Consider the following 16,935-nt stretch of genomic DNA (forward strand, 5'->3'; position numbering starts at 1 on the left):
TGACATAGGAAACTGTTGATTTCTCAACGGGAGGAAATGAGTTACTCATCTCTGTATCACTAGAGCATCAGGCCTGGTAGATATTAGGTGCTTAAAAAATGAAGTTTTCCTTCCTCAGAGGGCAATGACTGTGCCTTATTCATCTTTATAGAGCCATAGAACAGCACAGCGACTGACACACAGCAGGCATTCATTAAATGTTTGTGAATGAATCAATGAACATACTAAAAATGGTTCAGTGAAAGGTGTGACAAGGAACACTACCTGGGATTCTTTATTGGAGCCCATGCCTAACATGTCCCTTTAGGAGGAACACGACTGTCTTACTTGGAGGAGGTCAGCCAATCCCTGGGAAGGGCAGCAGTGGCCTCACTGAGGTGGTAGGTGACAGGATCAACTGCACAGTCATGAGAGACAGTGAAGTTTGTTAGGAAGACCCCTGGATGGGGAGTCAGGAGACGTGGATTCTGGTCCCATCCCTGCCACCCATCTATGCAGTGACACTGCATGGTCACTACCCTCCTTGGGCTTCTGTTTCCCCATCCATTCAATGGGTGCTTGGTCATGCCTTGGTGTGACTCTATCTTTTGGTGCTTGGCCAGGGTGACCAGTCAGTTAATAGCCATGTTACTGAGCGTGGCCAAGTGACCCACATTGGAGACCAACCAGTGACATCAAAGCACTACTGATTTCACAATCGGCTCCCCAGCCACCTTAGAGCTGCTGGGCTTTGAACACAGCACTAGGTGAAGCATCCACTCTGAAATCCAGAGGTCTGATGAAAGCTGCCAGGGGTAGGGCAGTAGTTAGATTTTCCAAGGGGCCTAAAGATTTTCCAGGGGGACCCTTGAGGATTATCATTAACAGGGGAAAAAAATGTTAGTGATAGAAAAAGTCTTTTTTGATAATTCCTCTATCCCTCTCCCCCTTCCTAAGGTACAGAATCAACTAACAAACGGGCTTTTCACATCCTGAAGCCTGTGTAAGTGACAGATAGGGGAACACTAGCCTGCAAGAGCTTGACAGAGTCAAATTCCTTTGCATCGGAAAAAGGGGCCCGTAAAAGAGAGATGAGAGGGTTGGGTCCAGAGAGAGGAGCCAGAGGCTGAACACAGCGGGCATCCAGGGGAGAGGATTGGAGAGGGAACAGGTCTGTGGGCGATTTGGGGGTGAGGTGAGTTGCTTTCTGAGTGAATGGCATGGAGAGAGGCAGTGGGATGAAGAGTCAGGAGCTCTGCGGGTTACTAGCGGCTTGTCCCTGGGGGAGAAGCTTAGCCTGTCTGTGCCTCAGTTTCCTCATCTACAAGGTAGGCATGACAGAATCTTCTCTGGAGTGGAAAACACTTAGAATTGTGCCCGGCATGTAGTAAAGGACCACAGAAGTGTGTGCAGCGGTGGTGATGGGGCTATAAAAAAAAAAAAAACCTTGAAATCGCCAGTAGAATTTACATCACTTGGGAGGACCCAGCAAACTGCCCTTCAGGGACTAGGCTGAGTGGCAAGTCTCACGTTAGCTGCCCGGCAACACCTGGTGATACCTGTGCGGCTGAGGCTGCTAACAGCGGGCCGGGCCATCACCAGGGCTCTGCTGTGTCACCAGGGACACCCCACCTCCACCACCACCAAGAATGTGTGCTCTGGGAGCCCGGGCGGGTGCAGGACATCTGCTCTCCATGTGGCTAAACCGTCCCCAAATTGCTGTGGGCTGAACTTTGTCACCAGCATGTTTCTCACGAGGACACTTCCCCCCACCAAGAGGCACGGACCTTCCAGCTGGGCTGGCCCCCCTGGCAAGTGCACTTGGGGGATATTTTCAGGTTCTGGGTGACATTCCCCTGCCCCTCAGCCTAATAGGTCCCAGATGTCCCCTCCTCCCTTGACCTCCCTCCCTCTCGCTGTTCTGAAACCTCACTGCCGGCCCGCCTGGGGCCTCCTCACCCAGGCATTACACCCCTTGACTCTTTTTTTTTTTTTTTTAATTTAAAACATTTTGTTCCCCCTTAATGTGACGGCTTGACAGAGGCCAGCATGAAAGAGGCTGTTTCCTGCTGGAAGGGGACCAGGATGGAGAAACAGGCAGATGAAGGCGGAGAAGGAAGCTGGCTTTGGGAATGTGAGGAGCAAGGGGAAACATAAGCAGTCTTTATTGGCTGAGCATAAAAGAAGCGACGGGAGTAGCAGCTGTCTTAACGTGGCCAGGTCACCAGGGGCTGGGCAGACACACCGGGCCCAGCTGGGAATCCCACGGGCCCTGGGTCTCTGGTGACTCACGTTTGCAGAAATGCCTTTCAGTTTCCTATCTTTCGGCCGCAGCTTTTTCTCTCCCTTACCTCCCCACCCGTCCTCCTGCCCCTTTTGCTGACCATTTGAATTTGTAATTCTCCGCCGCTGTTGTCCGTAATGAGATAGGGCTCATGCTGAGGGCTGTGGGAGGGAGGAGGGAGAGTGGCCACAAGGAGGAGGAAAGAAAGGAGAGAGCTTGGAGGGAGGGTAGGGCCAGGGCACAGAGGCAGGCGGTGAGAAAGAGGGAGTGGGCAGCGGACCCAGGAGGGCAGAAAGCCTGACTCAGAGCTTAACAGAAACCAGGACAGGCCTGATAAACATCAGGCGGGGAACCCAGTGAGAAACCTCCTTTGGCCCCTGCTGTTCCTGCCTGTTTTCTGTTGCATTTCGTGTGAGCGTGGAGAGACAACGGACATGCTGATAATCACAGCCTCCAGGTTCTGTAACACTCTGACCCTTGGCAAAAAGCCTTGGTGCCCAGCACCCTGTGTTCTGCAAAGCCACTTTGTGCCCAAGCTGGGACGGGTCCCAGGGAGCGCGTTTTGTGGGGTCGGAAGTTGAGGTGTGGAAAGGACAGTTCAGGAAGTTAGGGCCCTGGCCTGGCTGCACCTGGGGCCCAGACCTCTGGATTTCTCATCCAGTGATAAAAATACAGAGATGAAATAAAGGGGGAAGAGATTATATTGGTGACAGTGGGCCAGGAAAATACAAACTTCGAAGACCAGATGGAAACCCCTCAGCTGAAGAATTCTTGGATGCTGCTTCTAAGCAGCCCTTATGGCACTGACACTGACCCTGGCATTTTCTCTCTCTCTTTCAGGACCTCCTGTAAGTACTCCCTTGAAGCCTGGTCTCACGCATCTGAAAGACCTTGCTCCCTGCTGGTAACTGGGCCCTGGGTGGGGGGATTGAGGCCCCTACACCCTCCACTGAAGTCTGCAGGGTCCCTCCAGAAGGTTGACACGGCAGTCATTTTGCTTTCCACCCACCTCTGCAGCCTCCAGGGCCAGACCATAGTTGTGCCCCGGGCAGAACACGTCCCAGTTGCAATCTGAAAGGCTGGTTTGCCCCATTGTTAGCCTGCTCCTTTGTCCCCCAAAGAGGCAAGTGGAGTCATAGAAGCACCGGGTATTAGAAAGAAGAAAGAGATCATCTCTGGTCGGGTCTGGTCCTTGAAAGTCCCCTGCCCTTTCAGTAAACAGGTCGGTGAGCGGCTCTAAGCGTGGACTGCTCCTGAGGATGTGGTGTCCGCACCGCCGAGTGGGCATCTCCATCTGGCCAGATCACTTCGGGCAGGTGGTGGTTGGTGGTGGTGGCAGGGGTTTTATGTAAGAGAATGATGTCAGCGGGTTAGATTGGGAAACAACACAAACTAGAGGCAGCCTGTCGGGCTCCTTCCCCTGGCATCACCCTAAAGCCAGAGGCAGGGCGGGGGAGCTGAGCCATTTCCAGAGAACCTGAGAAGAGCCCGAGGAGACCGTCTCCTCGAAGTAATGGATCCAGAGAACAGGGGCATGTCTTCTGAGGACAGCATTTGATATCCCAACAAAAGGCCCAGAGGTCGCCGGGGGAGCTGGGTATCGGAGTTGAAAGGGCCGAGCCCTCCACATCAGATCTTTCTCAAGGATACTGAAAGCAGCCCTATCATCGTCCCTTCCTCGGAGAAGTCATTTCCATAGCTGTTCTCTCGATCTGAACCAACGAGAACAGCCGCCTAAGCTGTAACAAGACCATGATGTCCCATTCCATCTGTGTCCTGAAAGGCACATTGAACCTGGGCTGACGATCCCGCCCAGCTCACTCACTGCTCAGTTACAGAGAGAGAGGAAAATCCTGTCGTTCCCTGAAAAGAGGAGGGATGATTTATCATCCACGCTTTGGATGTCAGATCTCAATTCCTGTCATCAATCTTCCAAAATAAACTCTGCCATAGGAAACTTCGACAGACCACCTGCTGGAGATGGGCTGCTTCCCCCTTCTGTGTGACAAAGCCAAAAAGGGTCCTCACCTCCCCCCATTCCAGGGACCTCCCGCATACACCTCGTTCCCACAGCCAGGCTGCGGGGCTAACCCCAGTCAGCTCTGGGTCCCTGCCTGACTTGAGGGCTGCCCTCACCAGGAATGCAGCATCCTGAGAGCTTCTGCTGGCCTCACCCCACAACTTTCCCCAGCCAGGGAGGGTGCTGTCACTGCTGGGGGCTCTGCAGTGCAGAGCAGATCGGGGCCGGGGCGGGGGCGGGATATGAGCCTCTCCTCACAATCCCTGCCTGCCCAGCCACCACTCCCATGGACTGAGGGAGAGGAGCCCGGGTAGCTTCCCTGAATTCTCAGCCTGACGCAGAAGAGGCCTGAGTCTTCACCCAACTCTGGCTGAAACCGCAAGGCAGGATGAGGAGGAAATGGGAAGCTGGCCGGGGTGGAAATCACCCCCTAGCCCATTCTCTCTGCTTCCCGCAAAGGAAGAATGCCGCCAGCCAGAAGCAGGGAGAGGGAGATGGCAGCTGGTCACAATGCCTGTCTGCCACCCTCTGTGTGTTTTTCAGGGGCACCTCTGGGGTGACACTGGTTACTGTGGTCAGTGCCTAGATAACACAACCATGGAGGATAGATTTAAGCAGCAGCAGGAATCATCTGAGCGGTGGGGCCCACCACTACCCCACCGCTCCTGTCCATGGCAGACATCGCTAATCAATTAAGAGGCTTCTTAACAGAATGCTTTACTCAGTCACTACCAATCCACTGGAGTCCGCACTCAAGCTGACAGTTGCTGGCCATCCCTGCACTAGATTTAAGAGAATTTCTTAATTACAGGAATTGTGAGACTGAAGCAGATGACCAAGGGAAGTATGCATGTCTCTTTCTCCGAAGGAATATAAGGAAATGTATGAAGTCCAGCTGCCAGCCCTGGTTGAAAATCATCCTTGCTGAAATACTAGCTAACACTTACTATGTGTTAGGAGCTCATGTGCTTTTATGGAAGCAGTGTAATTGAGTGATTTCAAGCATGGACTCTGGAGGGAAGCCGCCTGGGTCCGAATCCTGGCTCTGCCACTTCTAGCTGTGTGACCTTGGACAAATTACTTTACCTCTCTGTGCCTCAGTTTCCTTATCTATAAAATGGGAGTAGTAATAGTACCTGCCTCATCCAGGTGTTGTAAGGAATATATATATGTATGTATATGTGTGTATATGTATATATATTATGCATACATATATATGTGTGTATGTACGTATATTTTTTTTCCATTTAGAATGTATCTACTCATTTAAATTCTAAAAACAGAAGACTTCCCTAGATGATCCCCAAAGATTCTGACAAGTCTTTAATTTTCAGGAAGAAATTATTATTCTTTGTATTTTTATAAATTAATTTACTATTTCATTTTATTTCTACCCCACCTTATTCCAAGAAACATTTCGGGGTGATTATAAACTAGATACGGAAACAGTGGAGGGGAGTGTGGAGAGCAGAGGCAAGAAAACAAGGAGAATCCAGAGCTGATGACACCACAACATCCTGTGCAGATGAGCCACAGACGCAGCTTTGAGCTTCTTGGTGGTCAGAGCAAAGAGGGAAGCGGAGCTGTTACAAGAGTCAGGGGGCAGTAAGGTGGGAGCACCCCTGGCTGTTGGGTGAAGCATAGCTTTCCCTGGTGCTGAGACCCTAGAGAAGTTCCTCCCGCGTACAGGTGATGTTGTTGTTCAGTACACAGGAGCAGTGGGGAGACTGCCCCTCTGTCCCTATCGGGGTTAGACCCCCTGTGTGAGGTTGGGAACTCCCCACAGGCCCGTCTGCCTCCTGGGACGGGAGGGAGGTGGTGGCCCCTTGTTGGCCCACTCCCTGATAGCATTTAGAAATGACAGGAAGGGAGATTGGCTCAGTGCTACAGCTCTGGTTTGAGAACATTGGGTGCCCGAGCTGTCTTTGCAGAGCTGGGAAAGAAGGGGCTGAGTCCCCAGGTTTGTGGTACCCGCCCTCGGGTTCATTCGTTCACAAACATGAATTAAGGAGCTACTAAGAGCTCAGCACTCCTTAAGGCACTGGGGACACATCCGTGAACAAAACAGAAAGTGCCCTGCCTGCCTTGGGAGCTTACGTTTTAGTGCCTGGGGGCAAAGCAGAGTGAAAGGGTAGGCATGGGCTACATGCCCACGGGGCCGCTAACCAGCATCCCCCAAGCTTGGTTCTCTGGGGGGGCATCACCCCACCCCCGCCCCCACCTCTGGGATGTCCTCAGGAGCAAGGGACCCGGTGGGTGGGGTGGTGCCAGGGGCATTACTCCTGGTGCTGCCTGCGTTGCCTCAGCAGCCCTGAGGCAGATGGACTTGTCTCCAGGTGGGCACCCTGAGACCCCCTCCTGGCGCCGCTGTGGGTCTATGGGAAGAGCAGGACATCTGGAAGGAGAGAAACTCACCTGATGGCAGAGCCTCTGGAGGGCGAGACCAGGGGCCAGCTCCACGCACCTCCCGGCCAGTCCTCTTCTTTCCTAATGATCGCAGCATTCAGCGCTCGCTCCATGCCGGCCCGTGTGCTGAGTGCTCTACACAAATTATCTCATTCAGTCCCGAGAGGTAGATATGATTGTTCTCCCATTTACAAGATGAGGAAACTGAGATACAGGGAGGCCAAGCGACTTGCCCCAAGTCACCGACTAGTCAGTGATGGCCAGGCAGGCTGACTGCAGAGCCCTGCTCTTACCTAAAGCCTGCTGCTTTCTCCCGTACCAAGACTGCATCTCTCCTGACCCCAGGCCCCGGCCGTGCCAGGCTGGGGCTCAGCTCCAGAAGCTCTCCGCAGGGGGTCCTCCCGCTCCGCATGGCGCCCCATGACACCTCACCAGGCAGCTCCTAGAGCAGTTTCTCCGCCACCCTCTTGTATCAGATCCATCTGGAAGTTGGGGGCCAGAGTGAAAAACACATGACTTTCTCAGAAGCTGCTTTGTTCCTGAGCCCCCTCCTGTGCATATTACTATGCGAATATCTATTATGATCGACTTTTTTTTGAATGTTTTCCTCTTTTCAGTGGGATTTCAGATCCATCGTATGGAGTGTTTAGTCTATACCCAGAACTGTGCTAGGCAGGAGTCCTAGGGTCATAAAAAAAGTTTGAGGGGCTTCCCTGGTGACGCAGTGGTTGAGAGTCCGCCTGCCGATGCAGGGGACACGGGTTCGTGCCCCGGTCCGGGAAGATCCCACATGCCGCAGAGCGGCTGGGCCCGTGAGCCATGGCCACTGAGCCTGCATGTCTGGAGCCTGTGCTCCGCAACGGGAGAGGCCACGACAGTGAGAGGCCCGCATACCGCAAAAAGAAAAAAAAAAAAAAAGAGCTTGAGAAAGACATGGCTGTGGTCAGTGAAGACAGACTTCTGGAGCCACACAGGGTGGGGTCCAGTCTCCTGCTTCACTGCCAGCGCCAACCCATTGTAGAGAGGGTGGCCTGAAGCTAGTTAGAGGCATTAAAGGAAGGAAGTCCCACTGCCCCCTTCACCATCCCAATAGAGGGCAAGAGGCCCCCTAGAGAGGCCCACACCCTTCCCACGCCCTGCTCCCTGGCCATGGTCCATCGGCTCAGATGGGGCAGGCCCAGCAGAAGCGTCCCAGGCAGACCGGCTCCATCAGAGCTGGCATCTAGCTTCCCCTGTGTCGTAGGACAGGGAAGACCAAGCTCCAGCCCCTTGGGCCCTTTCCCAGGCCAGGACCAACACACATGAGTGGGGGACACTGAGGCACAGAGACTCAGAGAGAGGGGACATGCCGGTGAGTCCTAGAGCCCTGATGATCCTTGAGGGACAGAGATACGAAGGGGCATTCTTGTCTTTCTGTTCCCTGCACCTGCCCTGAGCCTGGCACGGAGGAGACCACTGCTCACTGTTTTTATGAATGAATGAGTGAGTGAGTGCGTGAATGCATGCTAGAACTGAAAGGAAGCTTAGTGATTATGGCCCTCTCTTCATTTTGTTCATAAAATAACAGAGGCTTATAGAGCACAAGTGACTCCAAGGTCACACAGCTGGCTGGGCTCTGTGGAACAATACCCTGACCTTCCTAAACTTCACTCTTTCCCCCTTTATTTCAGGGTCCTGCTGGAAGACCTGGCCTCCCGGTAAGTAGCTTTCATTTCTTTTTTCCTTTGCATCTCTCTCACGGGCCCTTTCTCAATCCAAGGACAGGAGAGGTTGGGTGGCTGCTTTCCTCCAGGTGTGTCTGGGTAGGAGGCCTCTCTCCAGCGTCTCTAACCTACAGCTGAGGGTGAAGCTCCTTGGCACCTTTCCTGGTGCCAAATGACTTCATGCAGGCCCATCCAGGGCCGCACCTGACTTCCATACTGGTGGCCCTATAATGGGGGGCTGGATGGGGAGGCAGTTCCCTGACTTACTGGGTGTCCTCCTTACTGGTATGCACCAGCTTAGTCGAAGGCCACTGTCCCTGCTTTGTCCTGTGTCCTCTGGTAAGAGTAGACTCAAAACCTTTGTTTTCCCCCCAGTTACCATTTCTGAGTGCTAGAGAGGCTGGGTCAAGAAACCATGGGGACTCTGGGACAAAAGTATCAATAGTACTAGTAGCCATGTCTCAGACCTTCATAGGTGCCAGGCACTCTGCTAATCCCTCTTTATACATTTGATTTGTTCACCAGCTCAATGAAATGGGTATTATTATGCCCATTTTATAGATGAGGAAACAGAGATAGGTACAATAGCTTGTCCGATTGTCCAAGCTTCAGTTGTAGACCTGTTTGAGGTCCCGTGTTACCACATACCATCCCATACTACTGTTTCCCGCGGTCCGTACTCGACATTTGAGGACTATCTTTAAAGTCTTCAAAGGCATTGCCCTGTGGGGTGTAGCCTGGGGCATAGATGCATTGAGTACCGGATACCGCGGGCCCTTGGATGGGTAGTGGCTCAGGCGAGATGCTGTAGCCAGCCAGAGGGCCGAGGTGGGCGTGGAGGGGGAGCCAGGGCTGGCATCAGGCTGCCCTCTCTCCCTGCGCTGAAGGCCACACCCCCTGGATTCCAGAGCCTTCTGTGCATCCCTCTTATTCCAGTTACTCCTCTTTTAGACATGAATTATACTGTAACCTCTTGACTAAACCAGCAGCTTCTAGAATTCATGTCCAGCAGTGACTTTTTTAATGAAATGCATGTGGGCAAATGTTTAGCCCTTGAAAATGAAAACTCTCCCAGCAAGTACGAGCCCTGGAGCAAAGAAGGATGGAGGACTCTGTCCCATGAAATCCAAGGAGGGGAAAAATCAGCTGACTGGGAGAATGTGGGCAGACTTTGTTTTTTTCTGACAATGTCCACCTTTAAAAAGCATTTGGGGGCAATTCTCAGAGCAGGGGCTGCCGCACAGAGTTTTCAGCCTCTGGCCCTTCCATGCCAGCCCCTAACCCGAGCATTTTATGGCCAGGACTGCAAAGAACATTAGTTTTAAAAAAGAAATGAAAAGAAACCAAAACACACATCCTGCAATATCATTCAGAAGCCCAAGAGTGAGTGGGTTGTTGGGACCAGCAGGCCTGTCGTCCTCAGCAGGGAGGGTCACAGTCCTGCTCGTGCTTCCGAGCACAGGGACCTGGGAGTGACCCACAAAAAGATTTGCGGTTGCTGGTCTCTTGTGAAATACAAAAGTGTGAAGTACACACGTGGCCATACTGGGCTCACTACCTGGAGACGTAGTTTACACAGCACTCAGCAGGTGCCAGGCACCCGGAGTTAGCGTTCCAGAACCATTGTCTCTTGGCATCCTCCCAGCAGTCCCGGGGGAGAGATCCGGATGTTCAGGGAGGTTCAAGAAACAGATCCACGTGTGTGTATATATATATATATATATATATATATATATAAAACAGATATCCACGTATTGCTGCAACCCTGCCACTCTTTCCCAAAGTCTGAATGGTTTACTAAAGACACCTTCAGCCTTGACAAGTGTACATGTAACAGTAGCCTAATTCAGAGCTGGTTGCTATTCCCTGGTGCGTCCACATACATCTTGGGATGCTAACCATCCCTCGGGACGTTTTGCCTAAGTGAGATCAGCAGACACAGAATCACCCCAGAAATGCCCACCCTTCAGGGGAACCCACAAACCCAGCTCTCTCCTGCCGGGACAAACACCGTCTGATTTTCAGCCCCTGTTGTTTTCCATCCTTCCGGGCCCCTGGCAAACCCCAAGCCCCACCCCAGATTTTATGGGTCTGCACATATATGATTGCAAAAAAATACTCTCTACCAAAAGAGGGAGGAACAAAACTTAATAAGCAGATTTCCAGAGTGAGAAGATGTAACCCCTGGCTGCAAAACAAAGCAGTTCCCTCTCAGCAGCTGAAACTCCTGTTGCGGCTGAACCCACAGGGCGCACTATTGGCGCGGGACGGGGTGGGGCCTGGGTGTGGCAGTGAGGAGGGGCAGGACTCTGTTGGTGGCCTTCACAGACACAGGGCCTGGGGAGGAGCTGGGGGACGTGGGCGCTGCTCCCCAGCTCTGGCAGAGATAGACCAAGGGAAGTGATTCGCCCATCTGTCACATGGGAGCTGCCATTCATTCACCCTGCTCCGTGCCTAGTTCCGCGTGACGAGGATGCGGCCAGACAGTCTGTGGGACTGAAAGGGGCGAGTTCACCCACGTGACGCCTGGGAATCATCCCAAGTGCCCATGCAAACCAGGTCTTGGGTGTGTAGCTAGCCATGGGGTCCTTCACGTGCTGGCCTGGCTCCAGTCACATCTGTATGTTTCTGCCTCCATCAGGGGGACAAAGGTGCCATTGGGATGCCTGGACGTGTGGTGAGTTGGAGCATCTGTGCCTGCTTGTGTGGCCATTGCTTGCTTCCCCGTGCCGGCCTGTCCTGCAGACCATGGCAAGACGTTGCCTACCCCACCCTAAGGAGGGGTCGGACCTCTCCCTTCCCCCACCCAAGTCTGCTTCAAGGAGGAGGGAAAAGTTTTATTCCAATCCTTCCGATCTTGCTATATGGCTTTACTCTCCAGAGAACTGCCATGGCAAAGGAAAAATCCAAAAATGGCATGAATAAAGCTCATCGCCAGTCACTACTGAGGACTCCCACCCACTCCACTCCCTAACCTCCCGAGGCTGGCAGCTCACCCCCAGATTTATAGCTGCTCCTGCAACCATCCCCCGGCAAGAGTAGCGAAAGATGGCAAGAAATGCAAACTGAAAATGCTCTACAGAAACTGCAGTGGAGCCAGCTCCGTAGTCATCTTCCCTAGACAGAGGCTAGTGATGCAGAAAGGGCTTGCTTCCAGGCAGGGCGTCCAAATCCTCAGCAGGAGGCTGGGGGTTAAAACATTCATCGTTTCCTGCTGAAAACAATAAGATGATGAAAGGGCATATTTGATAGGGAGCTTGTATCTCAGAAATGGGAAGGTTGGTACTAGGCTTTAAGGTCCCAGCACCAGGGTTTTTCCTGGTGGCTTCTAGCCTCCGAGGGGCTGGAATGGGCAGCACCTGGTGGCAGCCTAAGGCAATGATGGCCACACGCTGGCCTCACCACCCCCCAGCCTAGTCTAGGACGTGGCCCAAGCTGCTCTCCCCGTCTGACCTCGAACTCCCCACCAGCCGCCAGCCTCAACCTCCACCCTGGCTCCCAGTGCCCCAACTTGCCCCGTGCCGTCCTTCCATGTCACTCACATGCTTTGCCTGGTAACCTCACCTCCTGGGCCGGGTTGGCCTTAGGCCTGGGTATGGCATCCTGTGTGAGTTTGCTGACCTGGTGTGAACCCAGTGCTCAGAGAAAAGGCACCAAATCATAGCTACCACTTGAAAGTGCTCCCGGTGTGCTTGGCACTGTGCTAAGGGCCTACTGCATGAGGTGGGCCCAGTTTCTACCCCATTGTTCAGATGAGAGAACTGAGGCTCAGATGTTAAGTGTCTGTCCCAAGGTCACAGGTCTAGGAAGTGGCTGATCAGGGACTTTAATCCAGGCAGTCTGACTCCAGACCTGTGCTCTTGACCTTGATAATGGAACTCACCCTGCCCAGGCCCCCTCCACTGGCATCACAGCTCTACGGAGGGTCTGATCCTTAGGAAGAAGCCGCAGTCCTAGGCCTAGGACCTGGGACATTTCAGAGGTTCAGGACAAGTGTTCCATGTCACAGAGCTCTGAGCTCCCCAGGGCTACCCAAGAACTGTCTGTCAAGACATGGAGGCTGGGAGCCCTGGGCCACCCCCGCGTGCAACTGTCCAACCACGTCCCAGATCACAGCACCGTGCAATTCCGGCCTGACCCTGTCTCTAGGCTTCAGTTCTCTAACTCCAAACCCTGAGTCCCCCAGACTGTCACTGGGTCCTTCCCTGTGTAGATTAGCGAGACCGCATTCAGCCGCCTTTCTCCGAGGCTAGCTGTGGGTGGGCCTGGGCCAGGCACGTTCTTCACCGTAGCCCTCTGAGATCCCATTTATCAATGAGCACGTTGAGACTCAGTTTGCCCAGGATTGGGGCAGAATTGGGTCTTGTACCCAAGACACCAAAGTCCTTGCTCCTGACAGGTCAGCTTCAGGAGTCTAACCGGCCTGCAGGGAAGCCAGCAAAGTGCAAAGCAATCCCTCCAGGCCTGCCCCCTCCTGCCCTTCTTCTTGGGCCCTGTGGATGTGTCCCCCACCCCACCCCCCCACCCCCGCCGGGGAAGTGTCCACCTGAGCCTCCGGTGGAGCAGGAAGGAGAGCCACAGGAGGTCTCCCCATTTCCTTCTACACAAAGCTATTTTCAAACCACTTTGGTGCTTTCATGCTGCTGGTGCTATTTTAAATGTGACAATGGACCCATTTGGCTGCCCAGTAGGAGCCCTGGCATGGACCCCCTGATAAGAGCTGGGGTGGCCAGTGGGTGTGAAATGCCTGCGTTGTTCCCATGATCCACCAGAGGTGGCTCCACGGGCTGCCACGAATGAGGGTGGCTTGGGGCCATGTATCCACTGGTCACTGTGCGCACAGGGGTCCTTGGCCATGACCCACTTTCCTCTGCATCCCGGCCACATCCTCCATCCCCCAGGTGTGTGTGTCCTTCTATCTGTCTTCCCGTGTCCCTCCTCGCATCTTGCCTGGCCACCCCTAACGACTCCTGTTGCATCTATTGGCAGTTTTGTGCTTGGGTATTCGGTTGGACCTTCAAGACAACTAGACTCCACCTCACCACAGAGTCCTTGGGAAAGTCTCTCCCATGGCCACCCCCTCCTCAAATGACCCCGGCAGCTGGGGCCACGGCTCCTCAGGCGACTTTCTGACCTGGGTGTGTCCTCCTTTCTCTCTGTCTCTCTCTGACTGACACACACACACACACACACACACACACACACACACACACACACACGCACACACACACACACACCCCTCTCGCAAGGGGGCCTCATAAGGCCCCTGCCACTGTTTCCTTCTTAGTTATCTGGCTGGGGCCGGCCCTCAGGCCGAGACACCAGCCGTCCACGTGCTGTGCTCGTTGGACTCGGGACCTGTCGTGTGTCAGCATCTGTGTTTTGTTTTGTTTCTTATTTCACGGTGACTTCCTGTGTTGGGTCATTGTGCCATTAACACGAATTCTTGTGTGTGTGCCTCTCTCTCATCCTTTCTTTTTTCTCTCCCTCCCTGTCTCTTCCTTGCACTCCATGTTGCATGTGGCCGCCACAGGGAGGAAAGGGCCAACCAGGCGAGAAGGTGAGTCCACGCTTTCCCCTCCACACTGCCACCCCAGCCTCTGCCTCCACCTCCTGGACTCTTGGGGGGGCTTCCAGAGGCCCCCATCCCCTCCTCCTGGCACACAGGCCCCAGCGGAGCATGCCAGCCCGTCCTGCTCTGCCCTCACAGCCTCTCACAGCCTGGTTTCCTAACAGCTTCCACACCATCGGGCAGGAGTCTTGGGACTCCTGGACTAAGGGTCCCAGCTTCCCTGGCTGAGGTCTGAGGGGGTGTCCCCTGCCCGCCTCTTCGCACTGATTTCAGCCTTAGGCAGTCACCCTTCCCAGAGGCAAGGAGAGCAACAACTGCTGTTTTGTGTAGCTGGTTCTAGCCCCTCCCTAGCCCTCCACTGGTCCCTCAGATTTAGACACTCTATTTGTGCTGCTCCAGAGAGAGTCCCCCAGGGAAACACCCAGACCTACACCTAGTCACACCAGGACTAGGAGGCAAGGCAGCTCCCACCTTCAGGCTCAGGGCTGCTGGGCCCAACAGCAAGTGTGTGTCTTCTCCCCACCCTCTCTTTACAGCAGCTCCAGCCCGGGGCCAGGGTGTGAAGCCGTGGGGCCACCTGGGGCTGGGGAAGAAGACCTCAGGGGGTGTGAAACTTGGCTGGGGCTGGGGCAGGTTGGGAGCATCCTGAGCAGGGCCCTGTGGGGATGCCTCTGGGGCCTGAGCAGCCATGGCTGAGCTGAGGCCTCCTCTCTCCCTCCCTCCCCCCTCCCCCCTCCCTGGGCCCCCTCTTGCCCATCACTGCACTGAATCCTCCTTTCCCGCTTCCGGCCTGGGCCCCACCGCCCTCTTTCCCTGGTCCCCACACCACGTGCTCTTGCTCACTTCTCTCCTCATTCCTCCTGCTTCCCCACTGCCCTTCTCAATCCTTCTCGAATGTTCCATCCATCCCCTTTTCATCTCCTCTCCTCTGGGTCCCTCATCTTCCCCCGTATCCTCTGCCCTGCTTTGTCCTCTGGCTCTCGGGACCCACCCTCACCCGCTCCGCCTTCCCCACCTGCCAGCTGCCCCTTTCTACTCTTCCCCTCCCACCCCTGCCCCCCTCCCTCTCCCCCTCCTCCCTCTTTCTCTGCCCCATAGGGGGCCCCAGGAGATGCTGGGATGTCCATCGTCGGTCCCCGCGGCCCCCCGGTAAGTGGCTCTTGCCCTTCCTCGGGGTGGGGGGATGGGTGAGTTAGTAAAGAGGCCTGTGGGGGGCCAGCGCGGGTCCTGGCCACGCCTCTGGGTGTGACGGCCACCACGGGGACGCAGTCCGCTGGGCCAGGCCTCACTGCTGCTGATGTTAAAGAAAGCGGCCTGACTAAACCGACCTCAGTTACAGCCTCTCGGTAGGGTTCACAAGGCCATACCCTGTAGCCGTGAAACGACAGCAGCTGTGAGGCGGCCCTACTGTTCACAGGCAGAGGGCGAAAGTGCTGGCTCCTCTCCCGGGAGGGCGGTGGTGGCCGTGCTCCGGCTTCCCGGGGACACGTTCCAGAAGCCCAAGAAGCAGTTACCCCAGAGCCCAGGTCTCCTGAGCCAAGCACCCTCTCCTGCTCTTGACAGAGCCCAGCCCGCCTCTCACCCTCAAAGGCCCTGGTTCTGTGCTCAGTGCTGGGTCCCAGTCCCCCCCACCCAGTGGCTGGGGGCTGGGGAAAAGCAGAGAGCCTTCCCCTCAGATAGGCTTCCTTAGGGACCAAGGGGGGGGGGCGTGGGCGATGCTGCGGGAAGATAGCGTGACTATGGGAAGGAGGAATGGCTGTTTTTCTCAGAGCGTCCGACCCAAGGGACTTCGATTAAATCGCCAAATGTCGGGGTGGAAAGGACCTCAAGGATGGTCTAGCACGACCTTCTCAGAAGGGGAAACTGAGGCCTGGGGAGAGGAAGGGGCTTGGCCAGGGTCCCACACATAGAGGCCGAAGCAGCGTTAGAACCCAGGACCCCGGGCGCCCAGGGCTCCCCCCACAGCAACAGGCTGCAGTCTCCATGCTCTGCTGTGCTCTTTTCCTGCCCTGCTGTGCATGGTTGAGAGGGGTAGGGACACAGAGGCCTAGCCTCATGCTCCCAGAGCCTAGCCCAATGGGTGATGAAGCCCCCCTACCCATTCCCCTGCGTTCAGTGGGAAGCAGGAGGCTCCTAGCCACTGACTAGGGAGAGGAGGGGGGTCAGAGAGCAAATTGCTAAGCTACATGCAAGGCCCTGATGGCTCTGCAGCCAGGAAGGGGCTATGGTGAGAGCTGGGAGCAGAGAGGGAGAGCCGAGAAGGTCAGAGAGGGCAGCCGAAGGATGGAGCTGGGGAGCAGGGCCAGCGGGCAGGCCGGGGGCCTGGACTGGAGGCAGGGCTTGAAGGGGCCTGGGCTGCGTGGACAGGCCTTCCCTGCAAGGTTTCTACCAGCTCAGACCACGCGACAGTGCTGAGGGCTGACACTTTGCACTTACTCTGTGGCAGGCAGTATCCTAACACCTTTACACATAGTAGCTCACTTAATCCTCACGAGAACTCCACAGGTAGGTACTATTAGCACCTCCATTTTATAGATGAGAAAAGCAGGGCACAGCGAGGCCGAGTGACTTGCTGAAGGTCATACATGAGAGTGTGGCCATGGTGCTGGGATTTGACACTCAGCCCGGGTCTACACTCTGACCCCTGATGCTACCCAGCCACGGGGTTCCCATCACCTGTGCTTCTGGCTCACGTGGCCACCGTCCCGGTGGGCTGTAAGCCCCCTCGTGTACTGGGGGAGCCACAGTGTGGGTGCCCTGAGCCCAGGTGGGGTACCCAGCCAGGGGGCGACCAGGACATGGGGAGGTCACAGAGAAAGACAGTCCCCCAGGTTCCAACGACAAGGACGGAGTCTGGGGTGGACCTGTTAGGAGGACAGGGCAGTAACACAGAATTCAGGCCCTGCCCTTTGGCCAGCATCTCTGCCTGCCTCCTGGTCTGACCACAGATGTTCCCTTGTGTGGATCAGGC

At 55.0% G+C, this 16,935-nt stretch overlaps 2 protein-coding genes across 9 annotated transcripts in view; both read left to right on the forward strand.

The window, feature by feature from the left end:
• The window catches only part of LOC149747236 (collagen alpha-1(XIII) chain-like), a 63,597-nt gene extending 59,122 nt beyond the window's left edge, over positions 1-4,475 (forward strand). Inside the window, exon 3 of the mRNA XM_089897613.1 lies at positions 3,104-4,475. Coding sequence (XP_089753739.1) covers positions 3,104-3,171 — 68 coding nt within the window. The 3' untranslated portion in view covers positions 3,172-4,475. The remainder of the gene's footprint in view (positions 1-3,103) is intronic.
• Positions 4,476-4,491: 16 nt separating this feature from the next.
• LOC111183459 (uncharacterized) overlaps positions 4,492-16,935 on the forward strand; it is an 84,284-nt gene continuing 71,840 nt past the window's right edge. For 2 of the 8 annotated variants that reach the window (XR_016388061.1, XM_089897592.1), the window contains exons 1-4: positions 4,498-8,386; positions 11,034-11,069; positions 13,926-13,952; positions 15,063-15,113. Coding sequence is in view for 6 of the 8 variants with exons in the window: in XM_089897592.1 (XP_089753718.1) it covers positions 11,055-11,069; positions 13,926-13,952; positions 15,063-15,113 (93 nt within the window). In the remaining 2 variants the exon portion in view is untranslated. Of the gene's footprint in view, positions 8,387-11,033; positions 11,070-13,925; positions 13,953-15,062; positions 15,114-16,935 lie in introns of all 8 variants that reach the window. The other 6 variants (XM_089897593.1, XM_089897594.1, XM_089897591.1 and 3 more) reach the window with 5 other exon arrangements.

This window comes from Delphinapterus leucas, chromosome 16 (genome assembly GCF_059928025.1).
Source record: "Delphinapterus leucas isolate spDelLeu-1000000601 "Yukka" chromosome 16, BTC_Dleu_Yukka2, whole genome shotgun sequence".
NCBI lineage: Eukaryota > Metazoa > Chordata > Mammalia > Artiodactyla > Monodontidae > Delphinapterus > Delphinapterus leucas.